This window comes from Patella vulgata, chromosome 1 (assembly GCF_932274485.2).
Source record: "Patella vulgata chromosome 1, xgPatVulg1.2, whole genome shotgun sequence".
Lineage (NCBI taxonomy): Eukaryota > Metazoa > Mollusca > Gastropoda > Patellidae > Patella > Patella vulgata.
The window spans coordinates 27623901-27646055 of record NC_065879.2 but is presented as its reverse complement, the minus strand read 5'-3'; the positions used below and the strand labels follow the sequence as shown (position 1 = coordinate 27646055).

Sequence of the window (22155 nt, the reverse complement as noted above, 5' to 3'; positions counted from 1 at the left end):
TCGGCCAATGTACTAAGAACTGTTAATTGGGTGCCAATTACAAGCAGTCGACGTAAGGATGATCCTGATGTAAATATAGCAATCAATAATTTGCGTATACAATATTATGTATCATTATTAATACTATGGCAACCAAGTGACTTATGGAGACCGAGGTTGTGTTTACGTTAACCAGATTGTAACGGCTTGCTACATGTTAGTCTAAGACTCTATTAATTAGATTAGGAATGATAAGAGATCCATATTAAATCCGCTTGATAATACTATTTTACCATATAAAAATCAGTTTACAGAAAATATATAGAATAAGTTTGGTCTCCAACAGCTTAACAGGCTGCTAACAAGACTAAATGGATTTTAATACAAGCTTTTTCAGCGATTGGAGCAACGTTGAAGTAATATTTTGCTTGGAACTTTACAGCTTCTCGCCAACACTCGCCAGTAATTTATTTCCACTACTCTCTCTAAATCAAAAGTCAGAAGAGTATGCTTTTTAACGATTGTATAGATACATGTAAAAATATATGCTATTTAACGATTTTATTGATACAAGTAAAAGTATATGAATAGAGGTGGCGGGGGGGGGGGGGGTTCCAACAAATATTCTGGGAGCAAAGCTGTCTGTACGGTGCTTAAAATATGTGGAGGAGTATCAAAATTAATAATAAAAATGAGGCCTAAATGAATGAGTACGTATAAAAAACGGCACATCCTTTGTTAAATGCATTACATAGACCTATCAAAGGTTTGTGTGGGTGGGGTGGGGTAATACAAATTTCGTAATAATATCAGGTGTTTCGAGAATAAAAGGTATACTCTGCCCTCGGCGGGAGACATGCCACTGTTGTAATAATGTGCAAATATCAGTGATTGTGAAATAGATCTTAAATCTAAGATAATCAGGCAATTAATGAGTTATCATTGAGTCCATTTAATTGAATTTGTTTGAGATGAAATTTGAAATGGGTATAAAATGTTGAGAAGGGTCGGATTAACTATTAAATATTGCGGTGACCTGAACTGGGATATCTAAATATTTGGATAACTGAAGAGGATCTGTATTGGAATAAAGACATTATCAGGGGATTAGCGACACATTTTAAAGTTTTGTAAAAAGAAAATCCTTTTGGTGATTTCCATTGGAAGTTTCCATTGGGTGCACTGTAATACACTTTTAAGTTTAAAGTTACATTATAAATCATATAAGTGTATGATCTTAGACATTTGTATACTTATCCCAGGTTGAAAACCCAATTTCTTGATTAAAATAGGGAAGATGTGGGATGCATTATACCTATTTGTAGGTTTTAAACCCATCGATATAACGGATGGTGTCTTTATTTCCAATTTGAATCCGTTGCGCCTATCAAAATTAATACATTGAGTTTTGTGGAAATTATTAACCTGATAAAAAGAGAAAAAGTTCTAAAGTTCAGTTTTGGCAAGAGAAATCATTTGTGCAATGACTCTTCCATGCTTTCTTCGCAATAATATTAATTTTTCCACGTAACATCAACATTGTTGGGCACATCTTGTTAAGCTAGAATAAATATTGTGATATCTAGACCAAGTCTTTCCATTTAATTTTCAATTGATCCACGAAGTCAGTAAATAATATTCCAGTAACATGACAAATATAAAAATGTCTTGCAAAGAATCGCCATTATTGAACGCAAATAACACAGCAATTATTTTGATCGAAAACGTCGGTTCCAATTTACTGCATTGACGAACATGAGGTAAGAATATTGACAATAAAAAAATCACTTGAAGACGTTCTCGATAATGGTTTAAAAGTGTTTAAGCCCACGAATTGAAATGTTCTACAATGTCAAAACTGGTAGAAATTTCTAATTATCTCCAACGGGAGGTTAGCATAATAACAGCGAATAAGATGACTTAATTTATCTCGAGGTTGGTATAAATACACCAGTTTAAGAACACATTGTTCAGCAAGTACCCAAAGAAACGATATGTATAAATATGGCACAGTTTAAGAGCACACTGTTCAGCAAGTGTTTCAAGAAACGCTATGTATAAATACGACACAGTTTAATTACACATTGCTCAGCGAGTGCCTTAAGAAGTGATACGTATAAATATGCCCCTGTTTAAGAGCACATTGCCAAACAAGTGCCTCGGGTAGAGATGCGTATAAGTATGGTTCTGTTTAAGAACACATTGCCCAGCAAAAGCTTCAAAAATGGATATGTATATATACGACTCTGTTTAAGAGCACATTGCCCAGCAAGTGGTTCAAGTCGAGATGGGTATACATATTGCTCAGTTAAAGAAAACATTACTCAACAAGTGTCTCAAATAAATGAAATGAAATGGGATTTAACGTTCTACTGTTCTGCCCCGACTCGACTAATGAAGACGGGCCTCAGAAAAGATGGACATACATATGGTTCTGTTTAAGAGCACATTACTCGGAAAGTGTCTCAAGTAGAGCCAAGCAAGTTGGTAAAAACAAATATTGTCCGTTCGCATGCATTGTATCTAAATTCATAGTTTCAGCAATGTTATGTCAATGTAAATGCATGGTCGAAACACACTCCTCAACTATATCAAAAGTATATTTGAAGTTAAGATAATGGTCGTTGAATTGTAGTCATGTTTTATATATATTCTGTTTTAGGCCTTAGTTTATGGTCGTTAAGCATAAGCAAGACAACAATACCACACGCACGCAATTTCCTCCTAAGTGTGGGGGTGATTTTTTAATCCACCGTTTTTCAAACACCGTTAAGCCAATATGTGTATTTCTCTGATTATGTATTAAATAAGCATGGCACACATTGTTTATAAAATGCATTTGCCAATTAACTTTAGCTATCGACGGATTTCTCGCGCCCAAATTAATTAGTTGGTTTGTTGAACTATTTACATCTTTTTATTTCCAGGCTAAATTTCTATAACGTTCTTTTTTCTTGTATAAACGTATTACGTACGAACCATCGCCTCCTGACTGCATCGATGCTGCTTGAAGCGTGCCAAGGATTGTCGGGAATAAGCGCGCATACTCGCTTGATGTCAATGTGGGAATTTCAGGCAAATGGCCATTTAATGTCAAGAGTAATACATTTCATTCTTTAAAATGTGCAGATTTGTATAGACTAAAACCACCAGTATATATTCGAATACTTCATGATCGTCAAATTTAGTTGCCAACACTGTTGTCTATTCAATTCATCAAATAGATTTTACATTGCTGAGTTCCTGAATAATATCGGTCAAACTAGTGTGACAAATTAGTTACGTCGGCGGGCAGCTAAATTGACATCGGTAAGATGCCCTAAGCAGTTAAATAGTGAGCACATAGTTGTCTAAGCTATCAAATCCTTTAATGAGAGGCGTCGTGAACAGATCTCCTGTCATATTTTACACCGTAATTGGTTTCTATAGCGAAGCGTGAATTTGTTTTATTTGTCTGAAAATTGATCTACCCATGGTCATGCCAAAAACACGGGTAGAAGTGTAGGGATGGCTTCTGCCTTTCAACATGTGACATGATGTACAAGAATACAGAAGTCCTTTCATGATTAATCGATACAATCTTTAATATACCCTATGATTTCCCATAACTCGTTTTCCAAAATTCTTGAAATCTTCCCTTTCTTTTGCACTGAAGCTCCAAAGTCCATTCAAGCTGAATAGATAAAACTTTTATCCTTTTCTTTTTTTCCCAACTAGCGGAAATCTTTTGTTAAATTACCATCAACTAGTGAAGGTAGAGTATTTAGCACCATATCACATAATGTGGATTTTATATCTATCATTTCCCATTTGAAATATTTCATCTCGACTTGCATTTTCTAAGATGTTGAAATTCGTCGTATACAGTATGTGTGTATTACATTAGAGTACTGTGAAAAATATAACCCTTGTGAAATAAATGTCACAATTTCGTGGAATATAATGAAATGTTTCTATTTTATTTAATAATAATACTGAAATAAAACATCTCAAGGGAATTTGAAGCTTTTGAAATGTTTAGTGCCCTCGTCTCCCACATAATTTTGTTCGCAATCTTCATTAAACCTCTATTATACGCTTTCGCAAGTCATCCAAAAGTTTTTAATACCGTTATGTTATAAGGTGATATAACATTTTCCATTTACTAATCATAAATATATATGTATAGTTCCCTGGAGGGAAGTGTATTAAAAGGCCTAGCTCAAGTTTGAGATGTCAGTATGTTGTTTTTAATCAATTCAACAATTTTTCTGAGACAAATGAGACAAGTAAATATGGATAAGGAATGGAAGACTTCATGATGCACAAATAAGTATTTCATACAAATTAAGCTCGCGTCATTAGTCTGAATACCGTACAGTAACGTGTCCGCCAGGATCACTTTGTCAATCCAAAGACCGGTAACATGGGAAATGTGACATATGTGGCTTAAAACAAAAGACACGAAAAAGACAAAAAAATAATGAGCTTTTCTTAAAATTGGCTGGATTAATAATCCGCTATAATATAACCCTCTTTACGTTCAACTGTCCTTATTAAGGTACGCCAAATTTGGAAGCAAAGAAGATAAAGTACTATGTTATTCCGAAATGCAAGGGTTCAATAATCTTCAGTTCTAACCTTACTTATAGCTTACTGGTCTAATCTGTTCTATATCGGGATATAAGTAGCAGAAACAGCTGGGGACTGATAATATATGAAAATTTATTACAAATTAAACTTGGCCAATACGCCCAGGTGTTCAAACCACAAAGATCTTTTCATTACAACTATTATAAGTGTATAGTTTTGACTCTTTCCTGAAACACAGACAGGATTGTAAAAGAAGAAGAAAAAGCCAGAAGGGATAAAAATCTAAACCACATACTGACCCCAAATACGAAATGTCCTGAATTTTGATAGCTCTCCCTCTCTCTTTCGTCCTCTCTTATGTCCATATGAACATCTCACCAAGATATAAGGAGTTTCACCTGGAACTTTATCCCGCATCGGATCAAATTGTGTTGCTTACACTGCAAAACACGCTTTTTTTTCAAAATTTAGGATCTGAACATTTTACGATTCCATAGAGATCTTCTTTATGACCAAATGAGTCCACTTCTCTGTATTACGTTCAAAATATTTCCAATCGGAAAATATTGAATTGCGTTAAAGTTCTTCCTTATAAGTAAATTATAACGGAATTTTAAAATTTGAAACGGTTGTCCTAGAGCCATATATTATGTATAGGATAAAGCACGAGACTGAGGTTATGCTGGGGAAAGAAAGACTGAATAAAAAAACCCGAGAAAAAGAAAAACCGAGGCCGGCAGGCAGAGGTTTTTCTGTCGATGTTTTTTTCTGATGTCTTTCTTCCCCTGCATAACCGAAGTCGAGGACTTTATCTTGCTTATAAACCGTCTGTTTGCATGTCCGCAAGATGAGAATATCCTAGAATTCCCGCAAGAAAAACCATATATCATGTTTTCTTATGGAAAAAACTACCCTGGAAGAATAACCTGTTACAGGTTTAAAGAAAAACTTTCAGAAGAATAACCCCAAATTTCCCTGCAAATATCCAAAACCTCCCCTGACTTTCAGACCGCAAGTTACTCTGGGCATAGAATATACCCCAAAGACCAGAGAGATTTACCGTTACAGGTTTATAAATACAGAGAATCTGACCAACTGCGGTTATTATCTAATCACAGTTGAGACAATAGTTGTCCAAATTCTCTACAGGTGTAGCTCTGGGTTACCATATCTCTAGACAGAATGCGGTTATTTGTCCCCGTCAATGTGTTAATGGATGGTGTTTTTGATGTGTTAACCACCTACACCAACTTTTTCGAGCACGACAATCGTTAGCAATAAAGTAATTGAATATTTCAAATGTCTAGGAGTCATACAATAAAAATTGTGGCAGAATGAATCAGCTTTCGTGTATTTGTTATTTCCTTATTCTGAAATAGCTTTTAGATTAAACTTTCTCCGAACTAAACCTGTTTTTAATTGTTGAAAGACCACGAAAATTTGTACAAAATCTCTAATATTAGATGTTAACGTCTGCTTCGAAGCTTTGCAAATCTGTGAGTTTCCTTGTTTTCAAGAAGGGCTTATATAAATAAAATTCCTGCTTAAATGCTAGTTTTCCATTGGTGTAAGATCACCATGACTGGTTAAGAGCAGTAGAATACCGTCTAGACTCGACTTATGTCATGTTAATATAAATCTAAGACTGGAATAATTTCATGTATATTTACTGACCGTCAGAATACACTGAACCGAATCTACTAAATTATTGTCAACATTCACATTATACACTCCATGTAAAGATGGCTATTTTATAGACAGACAGATCTCTACTGATAAAAACATATTTCATATACCTTCTTTCTTTTAAATAATTACTAGGCTTCTGTATGGAAGTATACTAAATATAATGACTCTCTTGCATATCATCAAACCCAATTTCTTCTTTTTCCATCTTTTGATTGTTAACTTATGATTTTTACACAGTGTTTCTGGCATCAAATGAAAATACGTACGAGATGTATTTCTATATATTCAATGCTTAAAAATTAAAAGTTGCAACCCTTGGGACGCTGATATTGAAGTGAAGTGGGGTTTAAACTCCTACTTTTCGGCACCATGCACCAGTGTCACCGAACCACTTACATGTCAGAACAATGAAGTACGTTACGTTTATGACGTATTCGCGACTGTTCGTCCACCATTTAATGCGGGCGTCACACTGTAACGAAAGTGACACCAGATGGCCATACGAATATGGAATTTTGAATTTCGCAAGAAGATGGCCCCGAACTTGGTTAACATCAAAAGCAAGTGTGATGCCTGCAGTAGGTCACACGATGGCACACGAAGGTAACACGACCTCCCGATGGTACAAGACCTTTGGCTGACTGTGAGAAATTCAATTGCTGATTAGAGATTATTAAGAGCAGAAAACACAGTACATTTCAACATTATTTCAAATTTAATTAAACTTTAATTCAACTTTATATGTCCACGTTACCATGACACATGGGAAACGCTCGAGTTACTCAAATTCGGCTGTCTTCGCTCACACAGTGGACTCATCTCGATGCCATCGCACTTAGCATGTATTAAATACGATGGCTACACGGCGGAATTGCGACAGCTTCGGGTAGTCGTGTTGCCTTCCCAAGACATTTGGGCAGATTCTTGTTTACTTTGTATTATCTTCGTTAAAAGACAAATGCTCAATGATATCGATGACCACACGTAGTAAAGATGACACGATTTGACAAGATGGCATTATGAGGGCAAAATGGACACACGAATGCAACACGAAAGGTATTGCTAGCGTTCAAGGAGTTGCTGCCGTAGCCTGAGGAACCTCACAAGCGGTCAGACGATGGCTTAAGATGCCCGCACCATGATCAGCGCTGAATTAGAACATTTACTTTATAGTGTGTCCATCTGGTGTCAATTTCTGGACAATGTGACGGCCGCATAAGCAAAGAGGTTATACCTATTTAAGCAAATAATCGTGAAACTGGGTCACATCGGGATTGCTATTGATAACACTATAGACGGTTTCCGACATGAACAAGTCTATCTGAAATATTTATGTTTACCATTTCAAAATTACAATAAAAACTGTCTGCTTTATGAACACTGCAAGTTTAAGGGAAATGATATCACCTAACTCAAACATGGCCGACAGGCCGATACTAACTGCTAATGAAAGGGACAACTTGAACATGGATTATTTCAGAAGCCAAAGATACTTTGGAGAAGTTAGCACGACTAATTATAGCTAATTTGAGCGACACAATGGGCTTTGTGGAATATGAAGTGAACACGTCAACACAATAATTTGGCCAGTTTGAGACTAAACTATTGTAATTTCAGTTCCGTTGTCACGAATGTTCAGGAAAGGGGTGGGCCATATGCGGTTTAATTCTAAACGGCAGTACCTCGTTTTACGTACCATCGGAATCACTCGGGATACTTTCCTTGTCAGATCTTGGATGATATCCAAGGTTCTCTCGGCCCACGCCATAATTCAAACACATGAGACATTCTAGTCATGGCCCTAAGACTGAACTACCTGTTAAAATCCTAGCCTGTTTATATAGTTTTGTATGTTAATGCACACATGCAATAAACGTTAGACAAATGCTTATATCTTTACAAACAAATCATTAAGACCACTTTAAGTATCAGTTTCCTATTAATCAAATAATAGTCCATGAGTATCAAACATATTTTGTTTACTCCCCAAAACCGCTGTTTTCACTATATAGCATACAGTTTACGTCGATAACCTTTTAGTAAAAGTAATATCGGTTCGTATTTCATTTATATTTTGTAATAAAACAATAAATATATTGTAAGATTATAAGAGATAATTGTTCGAGTCTCCTGAAATCAAAGTGGAAACTATAGCTCCAGTTTGTGATAAGTAGTATGAAGTTTTGAAGCCCATTTTGTCTCGCAAAATCTTATCAATAGTGTATTAAATAATTATTATAAGAGTATAATGAGGGTTATTTGTTGTGTAAGCGCCATAATGCGTGACATATGGTATCGGGTGTTCTGGAAAGATAAGAGTTAACACACTTTATCTTGTGCACAACTCGTGTCGCTACTATATTACTGCTAAATAATAAAATGGAAGCTTCGGTAAGTATGAACCAGGAGGTTCTCGAAATAATCTAGTCTGAGTTCCACCTGATGAAGCGCGTTAATGAGCCCTGAGATTACATGTTGTATCTTGAAATAAGAGTAGGCCGTACCGCGGCTGTCCGTGCAAATTTATTTCTCATAGACCACTGCATGGTGCCCGTATTCATTAACACGGTGCATAAACCTAAGAAGTTAGGTTCTATTTCTGTTTATTTTTCAGAGCTAAATAAACAATGGATTCATTTTGGCTTTTATAAACAAAATCTATTCGCAGCAATGAATTACGTCAATACAAAGTACAACACAAAGCCATGGTTTTGTGAACTTCATACATACATTGATTTGTGCAGGGTACGCGTCACTTGTTATAGCTAAATGTGTTTACTTTGATTTCTGAAGCCAAAGCTACTTGGTAAAATGTATATTCGGTGCTACAAACAAACAGAGTCACAAAACAAATTGTTTACAAAAGTACAAAGAAAATGAGAATGAGTGACACTTGGAATTATTAACTATACACAAGTAATGGATAAAGATATCCAGTAGCCCAATTAAAAATATAACATTGAAATAAATCAACTATTGCCTGGCATTCGCTTGGGCTACGAACCGCCCGAATAGTGGCGAATCGAAATTCGTGGCGATTCGGCAAAAATATCAAAAATATCGTAGAGAATCTAGAGTTGCTGCGAAGTAGTTACGAATAATTTACGAAATAGTTACGATAATTCGTGGGTAATCGGCTGATAAATATGCCGGATGTCAAGGCAGCGTTCTACGAAATGAAAGAAACATCTATACGAACTAAAGCGATTCAGTTGCGAATGTGTTCCGGATATGCCGAATACAGCTACGAATACACTACGATAAAGCTACGATATTTGGCACTATTCGTTAAAGAATCGTATAGGAAGCTGTTATGGGCGATAAGAAAGGACTACGAATGGGTTACGATACGTCTACGAAGAATCTGAAATTTGTAGACCGTCCATGAAAGTTTTTGACAAACAAAAACTTTCGTGGCCGAACTACGAACAATACGAATGTGTAAGAACCAAATAAAAATCACTCACGAACTTCACAAAAACTGTCTACGAATCGGAAAAACTTTGGATTGGGGACAATTAGGGACGATTCGTTGCATTCGTAGCCCATATGAAAGCTAGCAACGAAAGATTTTGTTCCAAAAATAAATTACGAACTTCAAGAATCAACTACAATTTATCTACGAATTGGAAAAAGTTAGGATTCGGGGCGATTCGTAGTCCACGTGAAACAAGGGCATAAACAGTTCGTGCGTATACTAAAATAGACTTATGACAGGTCCCTACTGTCGTGCGATGCCTTACGATCGAATTATCCCTATTGAGTCCACGATCTGCTACTTGCACATACGTTCGGATACGTTTCGATAAGGTCAACACGATTGCTACGACTGACCTCAATATATGATAAGACCTGAGAGGATCACCACGATTACTCCAGGATTAAAACCACGATTTTAATTGTAGCACGAATCATGATAGTGGGAACATAGCTTTATGATATGTGTGATTTCTAGAAAATCCCACAAGCATCAACGATCCACATAATATAGGCTATTTGAACAAGTCTTCGGTTCAAATAGCCTTAATTTTGAACAGCACAACCCAATTATATCAGGCAATGGTTGTCTCAGTTGTACGAAAGGTACACAATCAACCGGAGCTTGGGGCTGCCTGAATGATACTCTTAAAATGATTTTGATAAAAATAAAATCGAACAGTCGTGCTTACAACAATTTGAAGTTAATCTGTCGGGATGCAATGCAAACATTCATAAGCCTCAAATAGCTCCGAGTTGTGACTTTCGAGCGTTTTAATTTTTTAATTTCAATTCCCTAACTCCACTATAATATTGGCATTCACTTCTGAAATTTGCCACGGCCACTGCAGTTGGGTGCGATATTCATACAATATCTTATTTAAAATAAAATCCTCCTCTATTAGGATTACGAGGATCATTGCAAGCTATTCTAAATGGGCTGATTTGTATTCCAGTCATACAAACTGTGTTTTCAAATGTCATTAACCTCGAACTTCCAATTAACTACTAGCACACTTTTTCTGCAGAGATACACTTCTTCAAATGCGTTGGACAGAATTAGCCAACTTATTTTCTTATTTGATCTCTCAAAGATAAGCTAGAAATATACGAGTTTTATGAAATAGGCTTACGAAATGAAATGAAATGGGGTTTAACGTCCTACTGTTCTGCTCCTATACTGAGCTAACGAAGACGGGCATATGCCATACAGTGTGCTAAGAGGGAAATTTTGCCCGGGCAGCGGCACTGTCGCCTACTCTTATATCGAATTCCAACTGCCAGGGGATCTTTTACGTGCATTCCAATATATACACGGGACCGTGGTTTTCGTCTTATCCGAAGGACTAGATAGCTGTCCTTGTCAGGCCCTCCGTCCTGCATCACTGACAAGGTGAAACCATGTCGGAAAAAAGGCTAACCCCACCAACATCAAGTAATAACCAGAAATAAGACGAACGAAAATGGGGTTGAACATCTGCGTTTTTGTCTACTATGAATCAAATTCCATTTGTCAAGGGGTCTTTTACGTACACACAAGTAAGAGTAACAAGTGTATAGCTTCATGTACGACGGACTATAATGCTAACTGTCTTGAAGGTGCACCACCCTTTTACATTTATTTGGGAAATTCACACCGAAACTCATGTCTAAATGTCCCCTTTAAAAATATATTATGAAAGATATAGTCAAAGAGCTGACCGTTCTCAAATGAATTGAACGCTTTAGTCAAATTACTTTATTCTGAGTGAGGTTATGAATGTTTGAAGTTTTGACAAAAACATCGTACGATATTATTTTCCATTTTAGCGTTAACCGATTAAATGTATTCTAATCAAATTAATATCCAGCCTTCTGATGACCTAGAGAGTTGATGAAAGGCTTGTCAAGTAAATAAATAAATTTATATAACATTTGAAGCTAGAAAAAGACCTTCAATAGATCTTATATAATTTATCTTTAAACGGACTGTTGTACACAATGCGACTTTAAACAGACTGTTGTACATAACTAACTATATAACAAAACATGTGTCATGTTGTATATTTTGGTATTTTACTCTCTTTATGGTGTCAAATTATCCTCAACGAATTGAAGAGTGAACAGATGTTCATGTTCCTGTGGTATACATATCTGTGCACAAAATTACATGTAACATGTTGCTTAAATAAACATACATTCAATCAATACACTTATTATAAAATATGATTTTCGAATTATAATATAATCTTTTAGACAACTTGTTCTATTGAGTATGTTACAGTCAATAAAGGGAATAATTGTTGTAGGATACATGTACGCGTGTAACTATAGCGCTGACTCATAAGTAGGTCCTTGGTTTTGTGCCGGTGTTATCCGAGAAAGTTTCCTATAATTTGCCAACACGATTGCACCTTGTCAGTGACGGAGGACGGACAAAGCAAAGCGGCTAGTTTTTCGGTTGGATCGACCCCCCCCCCCCCCCCACCTCGAACACACCTGGCAGTTGGAAATCGAAGTACATGTAATGGTAGGCCATAGCGCCGCTGTCAGATAAAAATATCCTTGATACTACACTGCCCCGCTGTTGTAGTAACGTAAGACAAGCAACATATAGAGAGCTATATGTAGCAAATCAGTGCTTGTGCTCCAAATCAATCAATGATTAATACTACTTTGCCCTAAACAACGCATAGCTTCTTGTTTAATACTACTTTGCCCTAAACAACGCATAGCTTCTTGTTTGGTGTATTGAAACTGTATAGCTCGAACTTTACTATAAACTATCATTATAATAATATACTCTTCAAAAATGTAGGCGATATTGAAATGCAAATACATATGCAGGTTGTGATATGATAAATAGTCATGGACATTTGACATGCTTTGAGATTATGTTCACAGATAAAGAACTTATTACCCCAAGAGAACCACTGAGCTGCATGTGCGACACGCAATAGCACCATGCATGTGGGAGGGGTTCATTGACAAATTTGACACTTCAAGGAAGGGTTGATGAAAACTGCCGCTTGCTGGTTTATCCTATCCATGTTTGCTTTCCTATCGGTTCTTGCATAAGATTTACTGTTTAGCGTATCTTTGCTTTAGTGTGTTACGTTTAATTTGATTGGGAGACGTGTTCGTCGACGTCAACGTCAACCGACAACACTGCAAGAATTGGCCGTGGCACTGCAATAGGAGTGGGTCAAATTGCCTCAAATCGTGATTGGACGGTTGATTAAGAGCATGCCACGACGAATTGCTGAATGTCTGAGGAGTGGTGGAGCAATTACTCATTATTAAGACAAAAATTAAACACGTCTATTTTCACTTTTGACAGTGTATCTCTTTGCGAGTGAAATGGGACCGTTAGATAAGCCGCCTATATGAACTGTTTATGTTCATGTGTAGGCAATTGGCCTGTTATTTACACTGGTTACCTCTAATAAAACTACAGTGCATTTCCGCAGTTTTGTATTGTTTCTGAATCTCCCCTACTTTTTTGAAGAGTATAGTAAGACGACCACTTCCATGTACCGCCCGTCTTCATTACCCCAGTTCGGAGCAAAACAGTAGGACGTTAAACTCCATTTCATTTCCATGTACCGTTTTTACTTCCATAAAAATATTTAAAGTTTAATGATGGCATCGTGTTCTACCTACGTACTCATGCGTGGGTAGCGTCCACGTCGCACAAAAGTTCTGTTTCCATCTGGGACTGAGTATTTAGTTTTAAGAAATTTTTCATTATATACATTATCCATTCTGTCTTTCGTTTTGACATTTATAATCATGCTTAAATCTCATAGTAATCTTGGTAAGGCGTCGACGAGGCGTTAAATTTTAATTCCATTTCTTTTTATATCACACCCTTAACAAAGGCATGGTACGTTATGGTGCAGTTACTGATTTAGTAGGATGTAATTTTAGACAATATATAAATGCATGGTACAGACACAATCTCCAGTCACGCAAAGTTCGATTTAGCTACTACGCCAGTTTCAAAAAGCTCCATTTGACGATTTGTCTCAATTAAGAGGCAGATACTCTTAAAAGCAATTTGACGATCTGACAATTATCCTTAGTACATGATAATAAGACAATTTCACCATCTCCAGTAAACTCGTAGCTAAATATAGCTCCGGTCACTTTACGGACAAAAATCAGAGCTACACACAACCATCTTAGCTGTTATTTATCACTCGAAACAATTGATTTTATCTCCTGCTGACCATTAGCTGAAAGGATGTAGAAAAACACCCAGGAATATAACATTATTGACGTTTCTTCAGTGCTCGTTGGATTCCAAAAAAGCTTTCTATGAGAGAGAGGGGGAGAGAGATCAGAAAATGCGAACAAAAGCAATAAATCCGAGTCCAGAACAAGTAAACCACCCTCGGTATACGAAATCACTCTTGTTTGAGAATCACAGAGGTTTACATACAATACACAAGTTATTATCGCTTAAATAAAGTGATGCTATTGTTCCAACAAGAAATGTTGTAATGACAAATTGATTAATGTAGAGTAACTGGTCGATGATGCCACCAAACTAATATCTCCACCCATTTCATATCACTGTGTTCTTTCAGCAAAAAACAATGGATGTTATAAGCATTCAAGTCATTCACTATTTTATGTTTAAATAGACAATACTATTTCCGGTACACACCAAGGGTAATCAAAAGCAAGAAAAAAAATAGATCTGTTTGTAAGTCATTAGATTATATTGCAGGGATAACACGTTTCAGGAATAAACTTGTCGACAATGTTCATATAACAATGTTTAAAACTCATTGAAATTCGGCCCTTTTTAATAACTAAGTGCTACATTAGACATTCTATAGACATTTTGTTCTTTAGAGATTGGACTAACAGAATGTTAAACAGCTTTTTGTGTAACCTTTGTTTGATGCTATATTAATAGATACAGCTGTAACAAATGTTCTGGGGTCCAGGAAATAGTGCGACTTGTACTTAACAACACTCGTGTAGACACACTAAGCTTGCAATTCGCCAATAACACATCCCTTAATTGTCGCTGATGTTGTCATTTCTTGACTTATAATCAATATCATATTTAAAGAAACAGCCATTCTTGCACTTAATGGCTTATTCAGTTGGGAATTGTTTATTTCGACGGGTCTGTTTTAGTGAAGATATACCTATTAATAGTTTTACTCTACGAAAAGAGACACGGTATGATTAGGATCAAACAATCCTGTATTAGTTAATAATTATCTATGATCAAATACGAAAATAGTGTGGAATATATTGAGGCGAGTGTATAAAAATCCCCTGTATATATTATATAAAAAACACGACACAATTTATATAGAAAACAATCACTGGTTTGTACACATATAATAGCCCGACCTTTCCACAAATGCTGCTTGATACTTAGCGAAACGTCGTGATATATGTGTATAAACCAGTGATTGGTTGTTTTCTATATAAATTGTGTATTATTGTGCTCAATCGCTAAATGCCACACAAGGATTATGTATGTATTATGTTCTGCGGTAAAGCATATTTTGCTTGACCACTGACACTACCGTTTACCGGTAATAGGGTTTCAACTATCGACAATTGGTAGCTGACATGGGCTTGGAGAGGTACAGAAGGAACTGCGTGCCAAGAAGCGACTGGTTAAGCTAGACATGAAATCTTGCGTCTATTACTGAGTCTATTAAATCATCGGCATATCTGCCGTTCTTTATAAATCTTGATTGGTTCCTGTATACTAATATAATATGGCAATAATGGCAGACTTGATTTAACAGGTTATTGTGAGAGTGAATAGCGTGATTATCAAGGCTTAGAATTAAGTGCTAAAGTTAGGGTAGTCAGAATTCCATCATTAATAAAGAGAAGTAAATAGCCGCCATAATCTGAAGGGAAAGATTGATGTGAGAGATTAAGGGACGAACATCACAATAAATCGGCGATAACCTTGATCAGACAAGTGTCTTAGTGCTAACCCACGCTTTGTCCTCATCAGCCAACCTTCTCTTCTGGCGATTTGGCACAGCGAGCTTCGAGTTTTAAAACCCTTTATAATCGGAATTCAGACTGAAAATTAAACTGAAACTTAATTGATATGTTAATTAAACTGGGATAGGTATATATTTTCATACTTTTTTGGTTTATCAGTCGTTATATAACATCTGGCAATTGGATCTGCCTAAAAACGACCAAAATTGCTTATGTGACTTTAGCAAAAATCAATTTTCAGTACAAGGAATCCTTATCAGGTTTCCAATTAAGAAGAAGAAGTCTCAGCTGATGGACTAGATATCAAAATGTGCAAGGGTAACCGAAGAGTTGGTACAATCCCCTAGGAAATATCAAAACATTATAACTTGACATTGAGTTTCTCTAATACCTACATTAGTTTGCCATTTTTAAAGATACGTTATTATTGGGTAATTCGTTTGTTCCTGGAGTTTTACGCCCACTTTCACCAAGGGTGATATCGTAGACAATTGTAATTGGAGTGATAAATATCCTTATGAACTTATATTTCATATATATTTAATCATGAACATAGTTAACCGTTAACTAGGTGAATAGTACTAATAATGATACATTCTATAATCCTTTGTTTGCTTAAGTTTTTACATCTCTCCGCGATAACTCCGTTTGATTCGTGGCATTGCGAGATTAAACCCATCAGACAGACTCAATGTCAAATTATAAAGTTTTGATATTTCCTAGGGGATTATACCAACTCTACAGTTTCCCAGGACCAAATATCAAAATGTACAATGGAAACTGTAGGAAAATATAAAACATTATAAATTGACATTATAAACTAGGATAGCACACGTGACAAGGTATTGATCCTGATTAGCACTTTATAATTTGAATAGATCGCAATCGTTCTTAAAAAAGGCAACATCATGATCTGAATCGGTAAGCCCGCAATCAACACGTCTTGTTAAGTATAACACGATTTCATCTTTTCTAATTTTAACTTTGCATAATATCTAGACTTTTGATCTACAAAATGATTAAAGAAACCCTATCAATCAACCAGGATCTAATACAACTTAAAGGGAAGTCATCCTTTATTTTTTTATCATTTACGATCTAAGTTCTTTTGAACTCTTTAAATACTATCGCCCTGGACAGTTTTCTATAGGCAAGTTACTTTCTCGTGTTAGGTTAAATAACTACCATTATCACACTTAAATTGCAAAGTTAACTCTCAGAAAACACTTTGATGCCCACTGCGTGTTTCTGTGTAGAACAAATGTAGACGTGAATAACAAGCCGAATTGCAATCCCCAAGTGGTTTGGAAGAGGGTCGAACTTTCGTTTAGTCATAGATTGATAACTGCTTTTTAGTCACAGACTGATAATGTTTTGGGAAGCATTCATGAAACTGAATCGGGCTCTTTAAAGTACAAGTAATCTGTTTATAAATAAAATCACTATGCGTATCAAAAGATTCGTTAATCCGTCTTAGCCTCGATATTTCTTTTCAGAACGACCTCGATATTTTTATTCGACTGAAATCTGTATATGCCAGTATAACATCATAATCTTACATAAATGCATTAAATTCCCATTTTGAACTGTCAGTAACTCTCGCTTTTCATAGACGATACCTCGTCTGTGCATAAATTCTTCTGTTAAATTAACATGGCAAACAAAATGAAAGTCTAATCTGTACTAGCCTCCAAAGTAGATTGTCAAAACAGAAATAAAAGTGACCAGTAATAGATTATTCTTGACATCTATATGTATTGAATACTGAAACGTTTCTTGACTGATTTTAGAGCATTTAGGGTTAGACTACTTTTTTTATACATTTCATCGATATGGTTACTTCAAATACTTGTAAAGTTGAATTTTACTACATGTGTAGCATATAGCAGATCATGACTCATGCTGGAATTGCACAATGGTTTCTTTGGGTTGTATTACTGATTGTTTTCAAATTTGAGTGAAATCTGTGTCACTACAGACTCGGGACTGTACAGCGCAGTGGACGCTTACGGCTAGCCCCTGGATCCATTCACTTTATTTGAATTTTCTGTCTGTGTTTTCCTGAGTATAATGTCTTGTCCGCGTAGTTGTTTTTGTGTAAATTTTGTGTGGTGCAGTCCCCCTGCACTTACTATTAAAGTATCTTTTAGTTTTCTTCATTTTATTATGACATAAATTGGTATGGTTTTCCACTTAGATTCATTGAGGGAAATTGGTTCGATCCCGATGTTTGCCGAGAAAGTTGCTCCGGACAGAGGGCATGTCAATGACAAAGTCTAGTCTTTCGAATGAAACGTCAACACCGCGGTCCACCCGTGCACTTGTTTGCGTACACGTGAAATATTCATTGATACTTGGAATTGTAGGCAAAGACCTCGCTGCCCTGAACACTATTCCAGTATCCATATACCACCAGTCTCCATTAGCCAGAAAAAGATTGCGTTAAATCGTATTTCATTTCGTAAAGAATTCTGATATTAATAAAGCTATAAAAATCAGCACTGTGTACGTAATTTAATTGAGCTTCATCGTGATCTCTATTATCACGATAAAAACATCAAAGTTTATTTATCTCTGTCGAAATCATATAAAACTTGACAGGGATTTATTTGATGTATGTGTAACCTTTTTAAATTCTTAATTGTGTAACAAATTACAGCTAATTATTACACCTCAAATGGTTTCTGATGTGATAAATAACAATTATTGCGAGGTACACAAAAGCTCTCATTCAAAAAAGATGCATCACGATTTCCCTGACCGAACTTACATTGTGACAACGACCTCTAAAATTAGAAGGGTATCAGATGATTTGCAAAGATTTCTGGGTCAATCCTGCTTTCAAAAGATCCGACATTATTTAGGAAGATGAAGAGTTTATTAAAGTGCCACACGATAAACATTTACACATTATCATTATTCAATTAAAAACTTGATTTAAAAGAACATTGCCCGACCATAGTGGTCTATGGGACACTAGATATAGCTATACATTTCTAAAATACAGATGTATTAAATAAAACATCATAATTATTATAAAATAATACCATATATCTTTTAAAAACTGGGACCTCCTTTGAAACAAGTCAAATAATAAAATTGAATATTGTGCTGAAGTTGATATCACTAGAACAAATGCTAAGACGTATAGAAATTTACACCCACCTGTCTCATGCATTTCTTTAAAAGGTCCATAACGGAGGTCGGAATACATTTTGTATTCAATTAAAAGATGGGATTCTGTCTCAATTTCTTAGCAGAAGGGACATAATCGACAAATTGGGGTGGGGGGCTGTATCTTAGTTTTTCGATCATAAGGTCAGAGCTTCTACTGCATGCGTAACAACGACGTAGCTTTAAGTACATGGCGTGGGAGACAATTAATTAAAACATGAGGTTCGGGTTTCAAATCCTTTAAAACCAAACGATGGTTTGTTTTATTTTTAATTTGTTGCTATTAGGTGTTTCCCTGTCATTCAATAAGTCTTGGAACCATTTACTCCCATCAGTTTGGAATGGGTGACGTTTTAAAGCTTTTAAATCGCTACTTATTTATAGATTCGACATTAGATATATGACTAATTTTGAGAATTTTTATCAGGGCGTGAAAATTCTTTTCCCAAGATTTAGCCATGATCAATTTCTAATAATAACAGATAATCTGCTACTAGATAAACTTTTCAAATGACAAAATAATCTCAGTACTTCTGTTCTCTGTTTCTTCAAGCACGAAGTCCATCCCATATCACCTCTAGCTGCTACATTTCGGCTGTTTGGTTTAAGACTTAGCATGCTCGAATTTGGACACGGTTCAATTTAAGGTGCTCAATAATTCCCTAAATCCCCGCCCTTAGAGTGATGGGTTGAAATAAAGATTAGAAGTATCTAGTAAATTTACCACAAATCCTCATGTCTGGAAGTGTTTTGAACAAAGGGCGACTAGAGCTCTGCTTGCTGATTTGGATAGCTCATTAACACATAATTTAAAATTCAGATGCTCATGCAGTCATAATCCCAAGTACATATAGCTTTTACAATAATCAATATTAAATTTCCAATAGTAAATATTCTATCCGATAATTGCCATGTAGATGCTCTAAAATGTACAATTTTAATCTTTGACTGATTTACAAACACCATTTGTAGCAACAGGAGTTAATTTCATTTAGTATGGTTTGCAATTTGTCTTCTGACGGTGCAATTAAAGCGATGTCGTAAAATTCCAACATTGCAAGTATCAATATCAACGCCACATTTTAATTATTCAACCTCTTTGGCTGATAGAGTCGGTCCGCGGTATGTACATTTCCATAAAAACAAAAGTATGGTATACATTTCCCAACAAAAAGACAAGTGATTTAGCGTACGTAACTAAATGGTAGCTAGCCTGTTATCCTCTCCGCAGGTAGCGTGTCTTTAATGTTCAGAATGGCGATTTAGACCACTAAACTGTAATACAATTATGTTTCGATGAGCGTATTTTAACCATAACCAATTAGCTCACAATAACACCAATTAGCACCCACTTAACATCTTCTGTGTATGTATACAAATGTATGTAATTTCTGATCTTTTAGAGGCATTTAGTAACTGGATAGAGCAATAAACTATAACACATACTTATGGAAGAACAATTACTGATTTATTTCTGTAACATCATCGAGGTTGCTGTTAATTTGCATTCTTTTAAAGCCGATGTCGACAAAATAAACCAAAAATTAAAATAAAATTGGTGAGTATAGAATTTTTCTCAATCACTGATCGAAATAACGCACCATATCAACCCACGGTTATACCTTATTTTGTCCCAACCAGAGGAGTTTAGATCCTTGAAATCAAAATTAAACAGTTAAAAAAAAAGGTTGATACATTCATTCCCATCTCATATTGCCACTCTCTATATATTTATTAGGACATAAGTACGCCCCTAGTAAAACTTCACACATAAAATATTTTGATACAATCATACAAGTCACATATTCTTACATAAATATTGTTGCTCATACAAAGTCAGCAAAATACTTTTCCGTGTGAAATCTGACATCCAAGATATGATTTCAAAGGACATTGTCTAAATTATTTTGTTTTTTTAAAATTATTGAAAATGAAATTTGAACCATTTATAATAAAACAACAAATAAGACCTTTAAGTTTAAAGCCTTACCTTCATCGGAATCCTGTCTTGAAAGTGATGGCACCAAACTTTGTGCTCGTTTACGTTCCAAAACAGCAGGAGGAACCCAAAACTTTTCACTTGTATCATTTGTCGGAGAGCTGGGACTTGATCCCATTTTTTTCACGTAAATCATCCATTCAGTCTTTAAGCTACTAGATCTCATTCCACGACCTTTTCCTGACATCAGGCCAGCCTTTGACCCTTCTGACAAGAGCGGTCCCAGAGTTCCGTTGTCATATTCCTCAAGCAATGTCTTTTGGTACCAATTGAGACGATGTCGCTTAGTACAATAGATGTATAGTAGTAGTACGGCGAGTAGGATCACCACAGCTGGCACGACAATATACACAGCTATAAGATAGCCAGAAGTTGACGAACGGCTCATTTTGATTATCGAATTACCTCCCCTCACAACAAGCGCCGCCTCTTGAAGCTTCCTTAGTAACACCTATCGTGTGTTCAATGTGACATTATTAATAGAACATTCAATTATTAATTTTATGAAAAGTTTTAGGTGTTGATAACGAAGTTTACCCCGCCTATGATAACTTATGGTATCTGCATTCCTAATGGCTTTCTCTTAAATTTTCTTGTGCATAGTAATCTTCATTGACATCCATAAGACGAACTGTATTCCTGGAATTTGAAGAGATAAGAAAACATTGACGAATGTGATAACTTAAAAACAAAACAGCACACAACAAACATTTACTCGTAATTTTTAACAAATACGCTTGATTTAACAGCTTAAAAAAATCATTTTCTGTATTTTTTTTAGATGCCGAAACCTGTAATCCTGTTTAAGCTGGCTTGGTGTAATACATGTTATTGCGAATGTATATATCATTTGTAATAAAAGGGTTAAGTATCTAGTAGGACATTAATAGTTCGCTGGTTTTCCTAATTTGAAGGGAAGGTCATATAAGACATAGTTTATTATCATTATCTGTGATCAAATTTATAGCCCACCTTCGATACGAGCTTGAAATTATTAAGACATGCGAGTCATTATACCATAAATTCACCCATGGCTTTAGTAATCGGGAAACGTTCCTGGCTTTGATGACAAGAGACTTTGAGAATCTTCTCATATTATTCTGAAATAATGACTAGCCATTATGAGCACACAGTCTATAATTAGTGGACAAACTGACAATGGCTCAGAAAACTAGATGATAATCAAGCTTGAAAGAGACCTGGCAGATTTTCGTGGTTCTTTTCTTGTCTTTAAATAGCCCGGGAATTGATTTTTGTGTCGTCAAGAACGTGTTAGCTTCATGTGCTTATTA

General features: G+C 35.7%; 1 protein-coding gene across 1 annotated transcript in view; it reads right to left on the bottom strand.

Annotated features, from left to right (window-relative positions):
• LOC126808749 (synaptotagmin-5) overlaps window positions 1-21407 on the bottom strand; it is a 41301-nt gene extending 19894 nt beyond the window's left edge. Inside the window, exon 1 of the mRNA XM_050533685.2 lies at window positions 20855-21407. Within this exon, the coding sequence (XP_050389642.1) occupies window positions 20855-21251 (397 nt within the window). The 5' untranslated portion in view covers window positions 21252-21407. The remainder of the gene's footprint in view (window positions 1-20854) is intronic.
• Between the last annotated feature and the right edge of the window lie 748 nt (window positions 21408-22155).